The sequence below is a fragment of the Epinephelus lanceolatus genome, chromosome 17 (genome assembly GCF_041903045.1).
Source record: "Epinephelus lanceolatus isolate andai-2023 chromosome 17, ASM4190304v1, whole genome shotgun sequence".
Taxonomy (NCBI): domain Eukaryota; kingdom Metazoa; phylum Chordata; class Actinopteri; order Perciformes; family Serranidae; genus Epinephelus; species Epinephelus lanceolatus.
In genome coordinates this window covers 14188018-14206035 of record NC_135750.1, presented here as the reverse complement: position 1 = coordinate 14206035, position 18018 = coordinate 14188018, and the positions used below count along the sequence as shown (strand labels likewise).

Below are 18018 nucleotides of genomic sequence, written 5' to 3'. Positions count from 1 at the left end.
TTAAATGTTCCACATCCTGCACTTAAAAAACTGGATGGGAAAAAAAAAAACATATGGCACCTCTCAATGTTTAATTTCTAACAAACTCATATCTGAACATTAACACATCTGTAAGTGTGTCATGGTGTATTCAGGGCATTATTGAAAAAAGACGATTTGCATTTTCAGTACACACATATCGGAGGAAGATATGAGACATGATGAAACCAAATATCAACTCCATAAACTGATATCTGTTCAGAAGAAGAAGATGATTATCAGTGCTGTACTCATTGCTCAATGCTCACTGTGTGGATGTGGTGTCCCTGATACATGCTTGTGTGCAACAATTTACATGCACTTGCATATTAATGTTCAGAGTGAGCTTTGAGTCATACATTTTTTTTAATTAAATGTAACACTTAATGGAAATAACATTACTGCTGGATAAACATGATCAAGGACATTTGCACCTGCTGACCCTGCAAAGTCTTGAACATACAGACTTAACATGCATGAACTGATAACCATTTCCTTTATCAACCTCACACTAATGCATTTTTGTGCCTGTTTCCTCTCTTCCTTTAGAGATAATGATAATCTAAATCTCCTCTACTACGTGTTACAATTTACCATATTTAAAGTAAACTTTCTGGATGCCGAGGACACAACATCAAACACTGGTGTCGAGAACTCATTCAGGTCGGGTCTTGCTGCTTTCACAGGTACATTTTGTGACCATTTATTATATGGATTATTGAAAAAGATACGGACACTACAAACAGTCAGGAAATGATTATGGGACCTTTAAGAAGTGGACAGATTTGGACTGTAGCTGTACATACTACTGTGTTTTTCAATCAATAGATAAAGTATACTAGTGAGCTTATATGTCTAGACCATTTTTACAAAGGCTTTTTTCATCATTAATACTGTTATTACATTTTGTAGCATTTACTGTATGTCCTAAATCATTAATCTACTGGGATCTATTTATAGTGATACATCCAGTTTTTCAGGAAAACATGACAGCTGATATATGCAAAGGTTATTTGTGCTGTGATAATAAGATTATTTAAACCAAGACTGTTTACATTCAGGTACTGATTCGGTTTATGATGCTTCATGAAATAGCTACACAAATCTGTACACAAAAAGATAGTGCAGATGGTTCACCAAGTGGACTGATTTCTCATGTAAACATCCTCACCGGAGAGCAGAGGTACACCAGTCAGTATGCATTGATATTAACATTACATTAAATCATTGAAACGGTTGAACAGTGTTCTGCAGCAGAATTTGTTGCACTATCTGAAACTGTATTATTTGACTGAATAATATTAGCAGATAATGCAACAAATATTAAGCATTTATTAATTTTCTAATAGTGGATGTAGGCTGACTGTTTTTGTGTTTGCGTGACCTTGCACGACACAGCTTTAGCGATATTGCGAGATAACGGCAGATATTAGGCAACATGTGCCATTTCCATAACCTCATCTCTTAAACAACAGGTTTCACTCTGAAGAATGGAAGAAGTCAACATTAACAACATTTCACAGGACAAAAACGGCAGCCTCACCCATGATTTTAATGAAGAAGTTGGATTCATCATGAAAGTGGTGACGAGCATAATCATTTGTATCGGCCTTCCTTTGACCCTTGTGGCCATCTATGCTGTTCATTCTCTGGTATGTATATTATAACTGAGATTTATTTATTTATTCATTTACTGAATGTGTTGTGTCTCTCTGTAAAGGCTTTTGATCTGAGTTGGAGGCCAGGTGTCAGAGGCTGGTATGGAATGTTGTAATGATCTATAAATTTAAAGAATTACTCCATTTTGAAAATGTACATGAAGCTGACTGAACCCTAAACCCATGTAGATTACATGTGTGACCCCATCCAGCTGTCTCTTAAAGTGTATAGTCAATGGCACCATGAAGTTAAAACTTTATTCAGAGAAATTTACACGACATTATTTGGGTTTTTTATTTAATATACAAAGAGCATTGGATATTTTGTAGCTATTCATGGTCCCCAGAGGATGAAGTCCACTAACCTTTCCTTTAGCTCCACTATGATGTTGATGTTATTGGGTGTTTTTTTTTTTGTTTTTTTTTTTGGGGGGGGGGGGGATCTCGACAATCATTAGAGAGATTGCCATAAAAAAAAAATACAAACGTTTGTGGTGCGAAGAGTTTAACTTATCTTAACGTCATTAATCTGACTTTTCATTTAATGCCATCATGTAAAAAAATTTTGATTGGTCTGTGTTTTGTTTTTTTGACTAAATATATCCATAACTAATGGCCCCAAAATAAATGTCTCTGACTGAAGTTACAATATATGCAGTACATATCTGGGAGGAGGTGCAGTCCAGAATGTCTACAATACCTTTTTTACTTTTATCAATGTTTTCTTGCAGGTGAAAAATGATCATGTTGCTCCAGTCTACGTCATCAATCTTCTAATTTCCGACCTCATTCAGCTCTGCTGCATGATTGTTTGGGTGGCACAACCTGAGGGCAGCAAGATATACAAAATCATCTTTATTATTTACTACTCTGGTCTGGTGGCCAGTGTTTGCTTCATGTTGTGCATCGCCCTGGAAAGGTAGCTATCTGTCTATCCAGTGTGTGTGGAGCTACTGACCAATGTATATAGTCCTGAAGCTGTGTCTATCATGTATTGCAGGTATTTGGTCATCGCCTGCCCACTGTGGTACCGCTTCAGACGAACCATCAAGGTCTCTCTGGTGGTCTGTGTCGTAGTCTGGGCCCTTCCTCTTATCTGTGTAATCACTTTAGTTTTCTGGGATTTTTTAGAGGTTGCAGACACCATCTGCGCCATCTTTTTCCTCCTTCCTTTCCCACTGTTCATATTCTTTCTGGGTGGGACCCTCAAGGCCCTGTCTGCTTCCATCTCTGTCCACACTGACGAAAAACGAAGAATTGTAGGAATGTTGGTCCTGGTGCTGCTTATTTACATGCTGCTATTTCTGCCCAGCATCATTTGGCTCCTGGCAGAGCAAGACAGGTATAACAATACCTTAAACGACCTGTCTTCTGTGTTTCTTAGGTTGAGTCCTCTTGCAGATTTAATTCTGTATGTTTTCATGAGGAAAGGGACCATTGACAAGCTGTTGGCCTCTGTGTGTTGTTGCAGAATGGACAGCAATGAAATCAGCAGTTCAACAGCATAAATGATGACAATGTGTCCGCACTCAGCTTCATTTAGAGAGAGAAAGAGGGGAAGGGGAGAATACAGAAGAAGACATGTAGGCAGCTAGTAAGGGGAGTGACAGAACAGATTCTGTCATCTACCAATCTGGAAATCCATCAGTTAAAAAAAAATAAATAAATAAATAAAAAAAATTTTTTTTCCTTTACCTCTGGAGGCACAGCCCAGAGTTTTTCGACTAATGCGCTCATGCCCTTCACTTCCGGCGGTGCCCCCAGGGAATCGCCGTGTTGTTTGCAAATACTTTGGGTAGAAACCCAGCAGAGTTTAGCTATATATCACATTTTTCACGTCACTATATCACCGTGTAGACTAATCTGATGTTTGTTAAGTCTATAAACACAATGACTGAACAAACGTTACTATTTCTGTGCACGATTTGTAATTAATAACAATAACATCGTAGATTAGCTGGGCTAACCGTTAGCTGTTAACGTTAGCCGTTAGCGGTGTCTGTAATAACTGTATAAAAATAAGGTAATAACTCAATAAACGGTCTGTGAATAAAATGTTTTTTCAGCAAAGCAGTTTTGTGTTGCTATGTGTGGTATTTATTCAATTATGGGAAATCACGATGTCTACAAAGCATCAGTGGCTGCAGCTGACAGGGACAGTTAGCAAAGCTAACATCAGGATGTCATCTGTTAAAAGCCTCCCGTTGTTGGATACAACATGAAACTACTCCAGTTAGCTCAACCATGTTGTAACTAAGACATCTGCTGGAAATTTTTTAATTTTTTTTTTTTTTCACGTTGACGAGACAGCGTTTTGGGTGGAGCGGTCGCTATGGATGCAGAGCTTGCTGTTTCTGTAGGTACACATTTCCTATGGACACCTGCACGTCTTGGTCACGCCCCCTCCATTGTGATTGGCTAAAGCGCAGCATCGTTGAACTCAAAGCGGGAAAATGAGCCGGTGACTGTTGAAAAATAACTCCCATTCCCCTGTTGGGAGTTATTTTTCAACTGTCACTGGCTCACTATATATTATCCCCCTTAGAACATGGCTTACTACTTTTTTTTTTTTTCTTCTTCTTCTTCTTTTGGTCCACCACCACACCCCCCCCCCCACTTTTGGAGGACAACTTTATTTTTATTTACAGAACTAAAAAAAAGTTAAACAACATAAGGAAGAAGTAAGGTAATAATAACAACAGCAGCAAAGAAAGAATAAATAAATAAATAAATAAATAAAAATAAATAAGGATAATAATAGAATAAATAAGAGAAAAACGAGAGAAAAAACATGGCTTACTACTAAAACATTCAAATGTTACAACTGGCATCAATATTATTAAACTGCTGGCAGAGTGTATTGACAGACGAGAGGCGTTCACCAGACAAACGGGAGCGGAGGAGAGGATTTTACTCCACTTCTCCCGGTCGGAGATGCTGGGTGCCCAGTTGCTGCGGCAGCTACCCTCACATTATGGCCAGTGACCAACATGATCTCCCTGCTCTCCAGGCCAGCTTTGGAGAGCTGTGTGGACTAACATTAACTGATTTTGATGCTCATCAGTCTAGGCCGTTGCTGTGGCGTCCCTAGCAACAGAGCAGCAGAGCAGCGGCGATACCTCAAGAAATAAACACTTGCAGAATTTTGTTGATTGACCAATCAGAATCAAGTATTAAAGAGTGCCATGTTTTAATATAGTTTAATCACAGCAGCAAATGAGATATTCTTTTTTGATACACAGAGCTCATTATAGCTGCCACACTGTCTCATTCCTAAACCTTTATTTGAACAGTTTTTGTATGTGCAACATAGAAAGAGCATTTCAATTAAATGTTAATGTGTTAAATTAAATGCTTCTAAACAAGAATGATAATGTTTGCCTTTGACTCATTCAGTAAATCAAAACCAAGTGGCAACCAAGTGGCTAAAACATGAAGCCACCATCTAAGTGTCTTAAACTGCAGTTCCTCTAATGGCCACTTGAGGCTGGCTCCAGAAGCCAGTCAATCTTTATAAACCTCCATGTTCAAATGCACAACTTTACAGCAGAAATAAACATGTTTTATAGCTTGGTACAAAAAAAACAAGTTTTGGTCTCTATAGCTAATTTCAATATTCATGACAACTGTATGGGGAATTAATTTTTATATAACTCACACAGTCAGACACAGATGAATGTCTTCTGGACAACTGTTAGGTCAGCAGTCTTTCCCATGGTTGTGGTTGTGTGCACTGAACCAGACTGACAGATTGAAGGCTCAGGAAACCTTTGCAGGTGTTTTGAGTTAATTAGCTGATGAGAGCTCTTCCTCTTCTCAGGACTGTGTGAGTCCACAATATGTACCTTTTTCACTTTCTGAAATAACTGACGAGAAATATTGAACTTTGTCACGATATTTTAATTTTTTGAGATTCACCTGTAAGGCACAAATATGCATTAGTGCGAGAGTAGTCTCGCTCACCAGACCTTTCTCAAGAAAAGAAAGGTCTGGCTGGGCCGACTCTCACTTTAAGATTGGAGACAAAAACGCCCCGGCTGCTTGTATTTCTTTCAACCAATCACAATCATTCTTGGCGGTGCCACAGCAACGGTGCACTTGCAAAAATATTGCCAGGGGGAAACAGGTTTTGGTGTAACACGGCCACAAAAATATCGCCTACAGGACGCGAACCATGGCAGAAAAATGGCTACATCCCCGCAAGATCAAACACTGCAAAAGTTACTAAAGGATGTGTTGAAAACTGCAACCAGAGGTGGTAGGGCGGGACTTCAGCAGGTGGCTTGTTCCGCCCAATGAGAGGCTGATCTTTGCAGCAAACTTCCACCCACTCAGACTAGTGCGAGAGGGAAGTGGGGCTGATAAAACACCACAAAGGAAGTTGTAATCAGCCCGTGCATGTTAAGTCTGTATATTCAAGACTTTGCTGTTCTGATGAGTAAATAGCAGCTGAGCTTGTTGCAGGTTTATATACATAAATATTGAACTTACCATTTTATAAGTAGCATCTGATAGTTACACATGATCCATATCTCTTATCTTCTTGGCCTTATGCACGTGAAATATACTTGACACAAACTGGCTCAGTGAATGTGAAGGAAGGGAGTCCACACCAGATGTATACAATAGGCTGATTTATTTAAAACCAAAGTCATCTTTAACTGGGAGTGGAACATCATCAGCAATGAAAGCAATACATGGATGCACAAGATGTGTGCTGTGGTGTTGACTAATCAGCCCAGACATCTAAGCCCACAATCATCTGTCACGTCAGTGACCAATACTGTCTCTGTGTGTCACTGGTTCTTCTTGACAACTTTGTCGACATACATGCACCAACACACTGACCCATTTCATTTGACTTCATTTTACCATGTCAGTGAATTAGTACCTACTTCTGCTGTTCTGTTTTTCCATTAGCATCACTGTGAAGTAAGAATTTATCAACATTGTTAAACACATTGCGGCTGTTGCGTAATCCTGCTCTGAATCACTTCCTACGTGCCTCCCATGAAAACAGCAAAACTATTTGTATAAAATAAAGATTAAAAAAGCAAAACAAACACAGTTTGGGACAGACACACATTAGCTATAACCAGTGGCATCTTTAAGCCTGGCTGTCTGAGGCCTCAGCCCTGAATGTTTTATGAATAGCCCCGGATCTCTGTCTCTCTTTCTCTGCCTACATGAAGCTGACTGTGGACATTTTGTCATCATTCACACTGGACTGCTGATATCATCACTGTCCATTCTGCAACAACACACAGAAGCCAACAGCTTGTCAATGGTCCCTTTCCTCATGAAAATATACAGAAATAAGTCTGCCAGAGGACTAAACTGCACAAATGTTAAAGACAGGTTGTTTAGCTTATATCGATCGATACCACTGTTTCCCCGTGCCAGGGACAAAATAATGGTGGGCAGGAACAACAGTGTGTAAATAAGCAGCACCAGGACCAACATTCCTACAATTCTTCGTTTTTCGTCAGAGTGGACAGAGATGGAAGCAGACAGGGCTTTGAGGGTCCCACCAAGGAAGAATATGAACAGTGGGAGAGGAAGGAGGAGGAGGATGCCACTGATGGTTGCTGGATTCCTTGCAGCAATAAGACGACAAAAAATGACAGCAGGAAAGGCCCAGACCACGACACAGACCAGCACAGAGATCTTGATGGTTTGTCTGAAGCGGTACCACAGTGGGCAGGCGATGACCAAATACCTGCAATACAAGACAGACACAGCTTCAGAATGATATCATAATACAATGGCTGAACACAGAAGGTAAAAAAAAAGAGATGATCCACACACCAATTGAAGCTCCCATAGAAAAATGTATTCAATCATAGTGTGACGTTTCGAGCCAGCAGGCTCTTCCTCAGACTTGTGTGTTTGCAGATCATCTCTTTATTTTTCACGTATATACTTTTTTGATCCATCACCCTGAATTTTCACTGTCGGATGTGTGTGTTTTTTTATCTTTACCGAATTGAACACAGAAGTAGGTACACACATACTGGATAGACAGACAGCTACCTTTCCAGGGCGATGCACACCATGAAACCAATACTGGCCACCAGACAATAGATGTAGGTGTAATGTGAAATCATTCTAGTCCAAGGTAGTATCCAGTCCACAGGTAGCACCCAAGTGATCATGCAGCAGAGCTGAATGAGGTTGGTAATGAGAAGGTTGATGACGTAGATCGGAACAACATGATCATCTTTCACCTGCAAGAAAACATTGGTGCACGTTAGAAAGCAGTTGTGAACATGAGGTCCACCTCCTCCCAGATGTGTCATTTTGCTGTGCCCAGAATTTGTTATCAGAGCCATTTATTCACTTTTCATCACGCTCTGTTTTCTTAGGATTTCCTCACTAGTGTGTGTGTGTGTGTGTGTGTGTGTGTCATCATGGCAACATGTGTTTCTGGTGGTGCCTATTGTAACAGGAAGTGCAACAGAAGTGGTTTTGAGTACTTTGCCAAGTGTTTATATGTCTGTCTGTCCGTGGATAGATTTAGTCAATGTGAAAGGGTTGCAACATGCAAGATGCAGTCACAGAAAATTACAGATGTGTAGCTGAGATCAAAATGAAGACCGAGCTCGTAGATGGATGCAGTCTGAGCACAGGGGCCGGAAGTAGGGGGGCAAGGAAGGGGCCATTGCCGCTCCACTTTACGCTCTGGCCCACATTTTATGGAATGATCCCATCCCAAGATGGTCTTTAATTTTATAAGAGATTATTTCAGAATTTAAAATGGTATCTTGATGTGTCTTTACCACATCTTGCATGTTAGTGGCTGACCACTTCTGTTCTCTCTTCTTTAGAAGAGGAGGTGTAGATTAACAGGAATCCACAGCATTTCCTGACTTACCATATTTATTGTAAAGCACCTGGAGGCATCACACATTGGTACAGAGGACTTATTCTGGTGTGGTCTTGCAGCTTTCAAAGGTAAATGTTGTGACATTATTTTTTTTCCCTATGATCAGATTATTTAACTGCAGAGTACAGAAAACTGTGTTAAAACCAACTGTGTTTTATGTCATTTGGATTATTATTATATTATTATCTTTTTCTTTAAATTATTAAAAGAGAAAGTGATTGTGTAACAGTGTAACAAAGATGTGTTTGATGAAATAGCAGAAAAGGTTACAAAAAAACCTCAACTGCGTAGACATTTCAGGAAGTGAGTCCACTTAGCTCGAACAGTTTTCTGTTGATTATTTGTAACCTAGGACAGGATACAGTGAGTTTATGATTCAGTTAATGTTGTTTCTGTAAAATAAGAGCATGAATCAGTACATGAAAGACATTGGAGATTATTCGTCCATGCGAACCTCTTCCTCCATAATCAGAGGGCAGAGGGGCATTCAACAAGTTTTTTTTTTTTTTGGTTTTTGTGGGTATAGTGTACAATATGGTCCCTTTCTATAACTTGATCTCTTAAACACCAGTTTTTTACTCTGAAGAATGGACGATTTCATCATGAACGTGGTGACAATCATAATCATTTGTATCGGCCTTCCTTTGACCCTTGTGGCCATCTATGCTGTTTATTCTCTGGTATGTATATTTTTACTTTTACCATATTTATTTGTTTACTGTCTGTGCCAAAATCTTGATCTAGGTTAGGGGCCAGGTGTCAGGGGACTGGATGAATTATTGTGATGATTTATACATTCACAGGAAAAATATTACTCCATAGTTACAGTGCACATGGAGCAAACTGGACCCTAAATACATTCAGCTTGTATGTGTGACTCCATTTCAGCCTTCTCCTGAAATGTGGAGGTTCATGGCATCATTTAGTTTAAATTTTTATCAGGGTGATCTGTACAGCATTATGTTGGCTCATTGTTTGGGGTTTTTATTTTATTTTTTTTAATTATGGAATTTTGTAGATATTCATGGTCCCAAGAGGATGAAAACCACTGACCTTGTTCATCTCCTGACTTGTCCCTTAGCACCATTAACACTTTCATGGTGCCCAGAGGTTGAATCATCATAACTTTTATGATCTGACTGTTTATTTCCTACCATCATCAGGTCAAACATTCTGATTAGTCCAATACTTTTCCATCATACTGTATATCAGTGGAATTCATAATTAACCTCTGTTAACATGTTTCCTTCTACTATTATATGATCCTCTCTGAAATGCATGTAATTATGAGAGAGGCTCACCTTGCAAACACAAACATGACACTCAAGCTGTGACCTCAGTCTGGTGCATCTGTTTGATAAATACAGAGGAACATCCGTTTGGTCCCGAATGTATCATATCTGTGCCTAAAAAACAGGTGCAAAAGCTGCAGTAAATCAGGCCTTTGTTATTACAGTGACTATGCTTACATGCACATAAAGCTCCCATTATTAATCTGAAAATGCCAATATTTGGAATTTGATGCTGGTCATGAAAACAGCATATTCTGTCTGGATATTACAAATTAGGCCTTTTTCCAAATTTGCATATTCCAAATAAAACATGTGGGATATGAGGGTATTATTCAAGTTTGAGGAGTGATCCCATGTTCCACGGGCATGTTTATCAGAGTATGCACGGCTGCATGTAAACATGAATATTAGTGGAATATCCTTTTATATTATCCATGAAAGACCTTAGTAGGAATATTGTCTTTTCAGAATAAAGGCAAAAAACTGAATATTTTGTGTATGTAAACCTAGTCAGTGACTGTGTGTCTTTTCTGATATTTCAGACAGCACAAAACAGAACGTGATGAAAAGTGAATAAATGGCTCTGATAACAAATTCTGGGCACAGCAAAATGACACATCTGGGAGGAGGTGGACCTCATGTTCACAGCTGCTTTCTAACGTGCACCAATGTTTTCTTGTAGGTGAAAGATGATCATGTTGTTCCGATCTACGTCATCAACCTTCTCATTACTGACCTCATTCAGCTCTGCTGCATGATCACTTGGGTGCTACCTAAGCACTCCATATTCAATGGTGGATTTATTTCTCTGACTGAAGTGATTTTATTTTTCATCTACATCTATTGTCTGGTGGCCAGTATTGGTTTCATGGTGTGCATCGCCCTGGAAAGGTAGCTGTCTGTCTATCCAGTATGTGTGTACCTACTTCTGTGTTCAGCCATTGTATTATGATATCATTCTGAAGCTGTGTCTGTCGTGTATTGCAGGTATTTGGTCATCGCCTGCCCACTGTGGTACCGCTTCAGACGAACCATTAAGGTTCTCTGTGCTGGTCTGTGTTGTGGTCTGGGCCCTTCCTGCTGTCATTTACTGTCTCCTCCTTACTGGAGGGATCTCAGAAACCATCGGTGACATCCTTCTCCTCCTTCCTCTCCCACTGTTCATATTCTTCCTTGGTGGGACTGTCAAAACCCTGTCTGCTTCCATCTCTGTCCACTCTGACGAAAAACGAAGAATTGTAGGAATGTTGGTCCTGGTGCTGCTTATTTACACACTGTTGTTCCTGCCCACCATTATTTTGTCCCTGGCACGGGGAAGCAGTGATATTGATAAACGTAAGCTAAGCAACCTGTCTTTAACATTTGTGAAGTTTAGTCCTCTGGCAGACTTATTTCTGTATATTTTCATGAGGAAAGGGACCATTGACAAGCTGTTGGCTTCTGTGTGTTGTTGCAGAATGGACAGTGATGATATCAGCAGTCCAGTGTGAATGATGACAAAATGTCCACAGTCAGCTTCATGTAGGCAGAGAAAGAGAGACAGAGATCCGGGGCTATTCATAAAACATTCAGGGCTGAGGCCTCAGACAGCCAGGCTTAAAGATACCACTGGTTATAGCTAATGTGTGTCTGTCCCAAACTGTGTTTGTTTTGCTTTTTTAATCTTTATTTTATACAAGTAGTTTTGCTGTTTTCGTGGGAGGCACCTAGGAAGTGATTCAGAGCAGGATTACACAACAGCTGCAATGTGTTTAACAATGTTGATAAATTCTTACTTCACAGTGATGCTAATGGAAAAACAGAACAGCAGAAGTAGGTACTAATTCATTGACATGGTAAAATGAAGTCAAATGAAATGGGTCAGTGTGTTGGTGCATGTATGTCGACAAAGTTGTCAAGAAGAACCAGTGACACCCAGAGACAGTATTGGTCACTGACGTGACAGATGATTGTGGGCTTAGATGTCTGGGCTGATTAGTCAACACCACAGCACACATCTTGTGCATCCATGTATTGCTTTCATTGCTGATGCTGTTCCACTCCCAGTTAAAGATGACTTTGGTTTTAAATAAATCAGCTTATTGTATACATCTGGTGTGGACTCCCTTCCTTCACATTCACTGAGCCAGTTTGTGTCAAGTATATTTCATGTGCATAAGGCCAAGAAGATAAGAGATATGGATCATGTGTAATTATCAGATGCTACATATAAATTAGTAAGTTCGATGTTTATGTTCTTTAATCTGGCTATAACTGAAGAGACACTCATTTATTTTTATCCTTTTGAGGCAAATGTAACAGGCATACACTAGTTTTAAGTGCTGTTTCTAACAGCTGCAGCATTTGTAGTCAAACACTTACTAATGAAATGCTGTTGAAACAATGGTTGCTATATAAAGTAGATGCCTTTAGCCTTATTGTAATAGACATCTACGAATCTTTATAATTGTAAATTACCAATACATATGATCACCAATATGATCCACATGATTGAGGATATATAAACCTGCAACAAGCTCAGCTGCTATTTACTCATCAGAACAGCAAAGTCTTGAATATACAGACTTAACATGCATGGGCTGATTACAACTTCCTTTGTGGTGTTTTATCAACCCCACTTCCCTCTCGCACTAATGCATATTGTGCCTTACAGGCGCATCTCAAAAAATCAAAATGCAGTGCACACAACCACAACCATGGGAAAGACTGCTGACCTAACAGTTGTCCAGAAGACATTCATCTGTGTCTGACTGTGTGAGTTATATAAAAATTAATTCCCCATACAGTTGTCATGAATATTGAAATTAACTATAGATACCAAAACTTGTTTTCTTGTACCAAGCTGTAAACATGTTTATTTCTGCTGTAAAGTTGTGCATTTGAACATGGAGGTCTATAAGGACTGACTGGCTTCTGGAGCCAGCCTCAAGTGGCCATTAGAGGAACTGCAGTTTAAGACACTTAAATGTTGGCTTCATGTTTTAGCCACTTGGTTGCCACTTGGTTTTGATTTACTGAATGAGTCAAAGGCAAACATTATCATTTTTGTTTAGAAGCATTTAATTTAACACATTAACATTTAATTGAAATGCTCTTTCTGTGTTGCACATGTAGCAGCATAGAGGTGTTTATCCTTTGTGATTTGCCACTGTTTATAATGAGCGCCGCTGGTGGCCGCTGATGAGGTGGGCCAGTATAAAAGCGACAGTTCACCCACCAGTTCTTCCTTTGCGCCTCCATCACCTCTGTCACTTCCGGGTCAGCGGTCATTTGATCCGACAGGTATGACTGTTTGCTGCTTCACCTCGCTGGTTGTTTGTGTCTCTCAATGTGCTTAAGGCATTGGTGTTGTTTTGTAGGGCGACTGCCTGTGGTAGGTGTCCTCTCTCTCTGCGGTATGGTTGATGCTATCCGATGGCTAATGCTAGTGTGATCACAGGTAAATGCTGGTGGCTGCCTCTCTCCCTCCCTCCTCTCGTGAGTGTGTGTGTGTGTGTCCATCGCTGCTAAAAAGGTATGTATGTGTAGCATAACGTGCACCGCGTCATCATCAGTGTACTTAATATTGCTAATAGTATTTTTCTTGATTAGGAATTACTGTAACCAGCTTATTGGGGCGCTGCTGTTTTGTCTCCACTGCGGCTGCTGCTGTCTCCCCTGCTTCTGCTGTTTTGTCTGCGCTGTGGCTGCTGCTTTGTCTCCACCACGTCTGCAGCGTGTCTCTCCTGCAGCTTCGCTTTTATGGCACGGCGCCACGCGGCGGTCTATTAAACCACTTTGTAGCTCTGCTTCAACAAAATAGACCCTTGGTGACTCTGTTTCAACGTCTGGTGCGGGCAGTTGCTCGGCCGCACGCCGGGGCACGGTTGTCTATTTATATGGAATGCATGTGTGACAGTGTGGGTTTACACCATTATTTTTGGTTATTTGTAGAGGTTTATTTGTATGTTTTGTTTGGGTTGAACTTGATTCGGTCTGTTTGGGTAACTCATTTGCTAATTAATTGAATTAATTTGAAAGGTTCTTTATGCAAATAGGAAATTGTCTTGTTTTTCTGTTCTTTATTTTCCTTTTTGTTTGGGTTATATTTGTTTGAAACCGAATTGGGTAGTTATTGGTTGATATATTTTGTTAAGTTTAAGTTTGTGCCCTGCCCCTTTAATTACAATTTTGTTAGATTTTGCTTTGTGTTTTTGTTGCAACCCCACTAATTTGTTTTATCTTCCCCTCTTTTCAGTGGCTGGAGGCCGGTGGTGGCGGTGTTGGTGATCTGGTGTTGGCACCTTTCTGTCTTGTCTGCTGTGTTCCTAGGAGTGGGTTACTTCACTGAGTGTGTGTCTGCCACGTGTGTCCGGTGATATAAGTTGATTTCTGTTTTTTTTGGTGGATCCTTCCCCTGCACTAGGCCCCGTCCATCAACTAGGCCTCAGCCCTGATTAGTTTCTTTTTCCCCTCCCCGTGTGACATTTTAATTACGGCTTTTACCCAGTTTGTTTAATAAAGTGTATTTTTTTTATCAATTGGAACCACGTCTCACACCTCTTGAGTAAACGTACCTGTGTGCCTTGTAGTGCAAAAATAATTCTCTGGGTGCAATTCCCAGGGTGGCGTTGTTGACAACCTTAGCTTTACTATTCCTACTCCTCTCCCCTTGCCACACACATACAAAAACTGTTCAAATAAAGCTTTAGGAATCAGACAGTGTGGCAGCTATAATGAGCTCTGTGTATCAAAAAATAATCTCATTTGCTTCTGTGATTAAACTATAATAATAGATATCAACTTACAATTAACAAGCTAATACCAAACAAATTTAATTTACATTTGTTGAAGCCATCACAGTGAACAAGAGCAGGTTTACCAGTAAGTTTACCCAGCAAGCAGAACTCCCACAGCAAATTTTTATATGCCTGGTGAGGTTATGATTCTCTAGAGGTCCCTCTTGAGGATTATTCCCAATTGTAAAGCTCTGACTCACCGCTGCGAGTTATACTCTCAGGTAGGATGACCTGATCTGGTCTGATCTCTTTTTATATAATTTATAACCTCTTGTCTGTAACTTGTAACATGTTTTTATTTATGCTGTTACCTGTCTTAGCTAGTTCTCCCTTGAAAAATGAGACTAATTAAGACTAAATAAACAAAATTAAGAAGAAGACAAGGCTTCTTTGTATCCACAGTTCGGTGTCTTATTGGATGCCGTATCAGTAGATGATATAATCTATTCTGTCACTCCCCTTACTAGCTGCCTACATGTCTTCTTCTGTATTCTCCCCTTCCCCTCTTTCTCTCTCTAAATGAAGCTGAGTACGGACATATTGTCATCATTTATGCTGTTGAACTGCTGATTTCATTGCTGTCCATTCTGCAACAACACACAGAGGCCAACAGCTTGTCAATGGTCCTTTTCCTCATGAAAACATACAGAATTAAATCTGCAAGAGGACTCAACCTAAGAAACACAGAAGACAGGTCCTTTGAAGTATTGTTATACCTGTCTTGCTCTGCCAGGAGCCAAATAATGCTGGGCAGAAATAGCAGCATGTAATTAAGCAGCACCAGGACCAACATTCCTACAATTCGTCATTTTTCATCAGAGTGGACAGAGATGGAAGCAGACAGGGCCTTGAGGGTCCCACCCAGAAAGAATATGAACAGTGGGAAAGGAAGGAGGAAAAAGATGGCGCAGATGGTGTCTGCAACCTCTAAAAAATCCCAGAAAACTAAAGTGATTACACAGATAAGAGGAAGGGCCCAGACTACGACACAGACCACCAGAGAGACTTTGATGGTTCGTCTGAAGCGGTACCACAGTGGGCAGGCGATGACCAAATACCTGCAATACATGATAGACACAGCTTCAGGACTATATACATTGGTCAGTAGCTCCACACACACTGGATAGACAGATAGCTACCTTTCCAGGGCGATGCACAACATGAAGCAAACACTGGCCACCAGACCAGAGTAGTAAATAATAAAGATGATTTTGTATATCTTGCTGCCCTCAGGTTGTGCCACCCAAACAATCATGCAGCAGAGCTGAATGAGGTCGGAAATTAGAAGATTGATGACGTAGACTGGAGCAACATGATCATTTTTCACCTGCAAGAAAACATTGATAAAAGTAAAAAAGGTATTGTAGACATTCTGGACTGCACCTCCTCCCAGATATGTACTGCATATATTGTAAGTTCAGTCAGAGACATTTATTTTGGGGCCATTAGTTATGGATGTATTTAGTCAAAACAACAAAACACAGACCAATCAAAAAAATTTTGGAGGACTTCATCCTCTGGGGACCATGAATATCAACAAAATATCCAATGCTCTTTGTATATTAAATTAAAAAAAAACAATAATGTTGTGCAAATTTCTCTGAATAAAGTTTTAACTTCACGGTGCCATTGACTATACACTTTAAGAGACAGCTGGATGGGGTCACACATGTAATCTACATGGGTTTAGGGTTCAGTCAGCTTCATGTACATTTTCAAAATGGAGTAATTCTTTAAATTTATAGATCATTACAACATTCCATACCAGCCTCTGACACCTGGCCTCCAACTCAGATCAAAAGCCTTTACAGAGAGACACAACACATTCAGTAAATGAATAAATAAATAAATCTCAGTTATAATATACATACCAGAGAATGAACAGCATAGATGGCCACAAGGGTCAAAGGAAGGCCGATACAAATGATTATGCTCGTCACCACTTTCATGATGAATCCAACTTCTTCATTAAAATCATGGGTGAGGCTGCCGTTTTTGTCCTGTGAAATGTTGTTAATGTTGACTTCTTCCATTCTTCAGAGTGAAACCTGTTGTTTAAGAGATGAGGTTATGGAAATGGCACATGTTGCCTAATATCTGCCGTTATCTCGCAATATCGCTAAAGCTGTGTCGTGCAAGGTCACGCAAACACAAAAACAGTCAGCCTACATCCACTATTAGAAAATTAATAAATGCTTAATATTTGTTGCATTATCTGCTAATATTATTCAGTCAAATAATACAGTTTCAGATAGTGCAACAAATTCTGCTGCAGAACACTGTTCAACCGTTTCAATGATTTAATGTAATGTTAATATCAATGCATACTGACTGGTGTACCTCTGCTCTCCGGTGAGGATGTTTACATGAGAAATCAGTCCACTTGGTGAACCATCTGCACTATCTTTTTGTGTACAGATTTGTGTAGCTATTTCATGAAGCATCATAAACCGAATCAGTACCTGAATGTAAACAGTCTTGGGTTACATAATCTTATTATCACAGCACAAATAACCTTTGCATATTTCAGCTGTCATGTTTTCCTGAAAAACTGGATGTATCACTATAAATAGATCCCAGTAGATTAATGATTTAGGACATACAGTAAATGCTACAAAATGTAATAAGAGTAACGATAATGTGAAGGCAGTATACTTTATCTATTGATTGAAAAACACAGTAGTATGTACAACTACAGTCCAAATCTGTCCACTTCTTAAAGGTCCCATAATCATTTCCTGACTGTTTGTAGTGTCCATATCTTTTTCAATAATCCATATAATAAATGGTCACAAAATGTACCTGTGAAAGCAGCAAGACCCGACCTGAATGAGTTCTCGACACCAGTGTTTGATGTTGTGTTCTCAGCATCCAGAAAGTTTACAGTAAATATGGTAAGTTGTAACACGTAATAGAGGAGATTTAGATTATCATTATCTCTCAAGGAAGAGAGGAAACAGGCACAAAATGCATTAGTGTGAGATTAATAAAACACGATAAAGGAAGTGGTTATCAGTTCATGCATGTTAAGTCTGTATGTTCAAGACTTTGCAGGGTCAGCAGGTGCAAATGTCCTTGATCATGTTTATCCAGCAGTAATGTTATTTCCATTAAGTGTTACATTTAATTAAAAAAAATGTATGACTCAAAGCTCACTCTGAACATTAATATGCAAGTGCACGTAAACTGTTGCACACAAGCATGTATCAGGGACACCACATCCACACAGTGAGCACTGAGCAATGAGTACAGCACTGATAATCATCTTCTTCTGAATGGATATCAATTTGTGGTTGAAAACGTTATGAATTTCCTGCTATAAACATGTTGAGTTGATATTTGGTTTCATCATGTCTCATATCTTCTTCTGATATGTGTGTCCTGAA

The 18018-nt window shown here is 39.6% G+C and overlaps 2 protein-coding genes and 2 pseudogenes across 3 annotated transcripts; 2 read left to right on the top strand and 2 right to left on the bottom strand.

Moving 5' to 3' along the window:
• Nucleotides 1-651: 651 nt before the first annotated feature.
• LOC117248127 (G-protein coupled receptor 4-like) lies at nt 652-3629 on the top strand. Its single transcript, XM_078160809.1, has 4 exons — nt 652-704; nt 1494-1670; nt 2408-2595; nt 2677-3629. Exons 2-4 carry the CDS (start codon nt 1509-1511, stop codon nt 3182-3184), a joined length of 858 nt encoding a protein of 285 aa, XP_078016935.1. The 5' UTR covers nt 652-704; nt 1494-1508; the 3' UTR covers nt 3185-3629.
• Nucleotides 3630-6295: 2666 nt separating this feature from the next.
• Nucleotides 6296-7957, bottom strand: LOC117248126 (uncharacterized). Its single transcript, XM_078160841.1, has 2 exons — nt 7710-7957; nt 6296-7395 (listed from the first exon to the last, which is right to left on the bottom strand). The coding sequence occupies exons 1-2, from the start codon at nt 7829-7831 to the stop codon at nt 6894-6896; spliced, it is 624 nt and encodes a 207-aa protein (XP_078016967.1). The 5' UTR covers nt 7832-7957; the 3' UTR covers nt 6296-6893.
• A 287-nt stretch (nt 7958-8244) lies between these two features.
• Nucleotides 8245-11942, top strand: LOC117248125 (G-protein coupled receptor 68-like; annotated as a pseudogene). The gene is made up of 4 exons (XR_013487889.1): nt 8245-8630; nt 9134-9242; nt 10537-10745; nt 10842-11942. The product of XR_013487889.1 is annotated as a G-protein coupled receptor 68-like (transcript).
• Nucleotides 11943-15182: 3240 nt separating this feature from the next.
• LOC117248124 (G-protein coupled receptor 4-like) lies at nt 15183-17487 on the bottom strand (annotated as a pseudogene).
• Nucleotides 17488-18018: the final 531 nt, after the last annotated feature.

Bases quoted from the DNA above. Each gene is read 5' to 3' on its own strand.
- LOC117248127 (XM_078160809.1), top strand. From the start codon at position 1,509: ATGGAAGAAGTCAACATTAACAACATTTCACAGGACAAAAACGGCAGC. The intron at 1,671-2,407 runs GTATGTATATTA...GTTTTCTTGCAG, and splicing joins TCTATGCTGTTCATTCTCTG to GTGAAAAATGATCATGTTGC. The intron at 2,596-2,676 runs GTAGCTATCTGT...CATGTATTGCAG, and splicing joins TTGTGCATCGCCCTGGAAAG to GTATTTGGTCATCGCCTGCC.
- LOC117248126 (XM_078160841.1), bottom strand. From the start codon at position 7,831: ATGATCACTTGGGTGCTACCTGTGGACTGGATACTACCTTGGACTAGA. The intron at 7,396-7,709 runs GTAGCTGTCTGT...CTTGTATTGCAG, and splicing joins GTGTGCATCGCCCTGGAAAG to GTATTTGGTCATCGCCTGCC.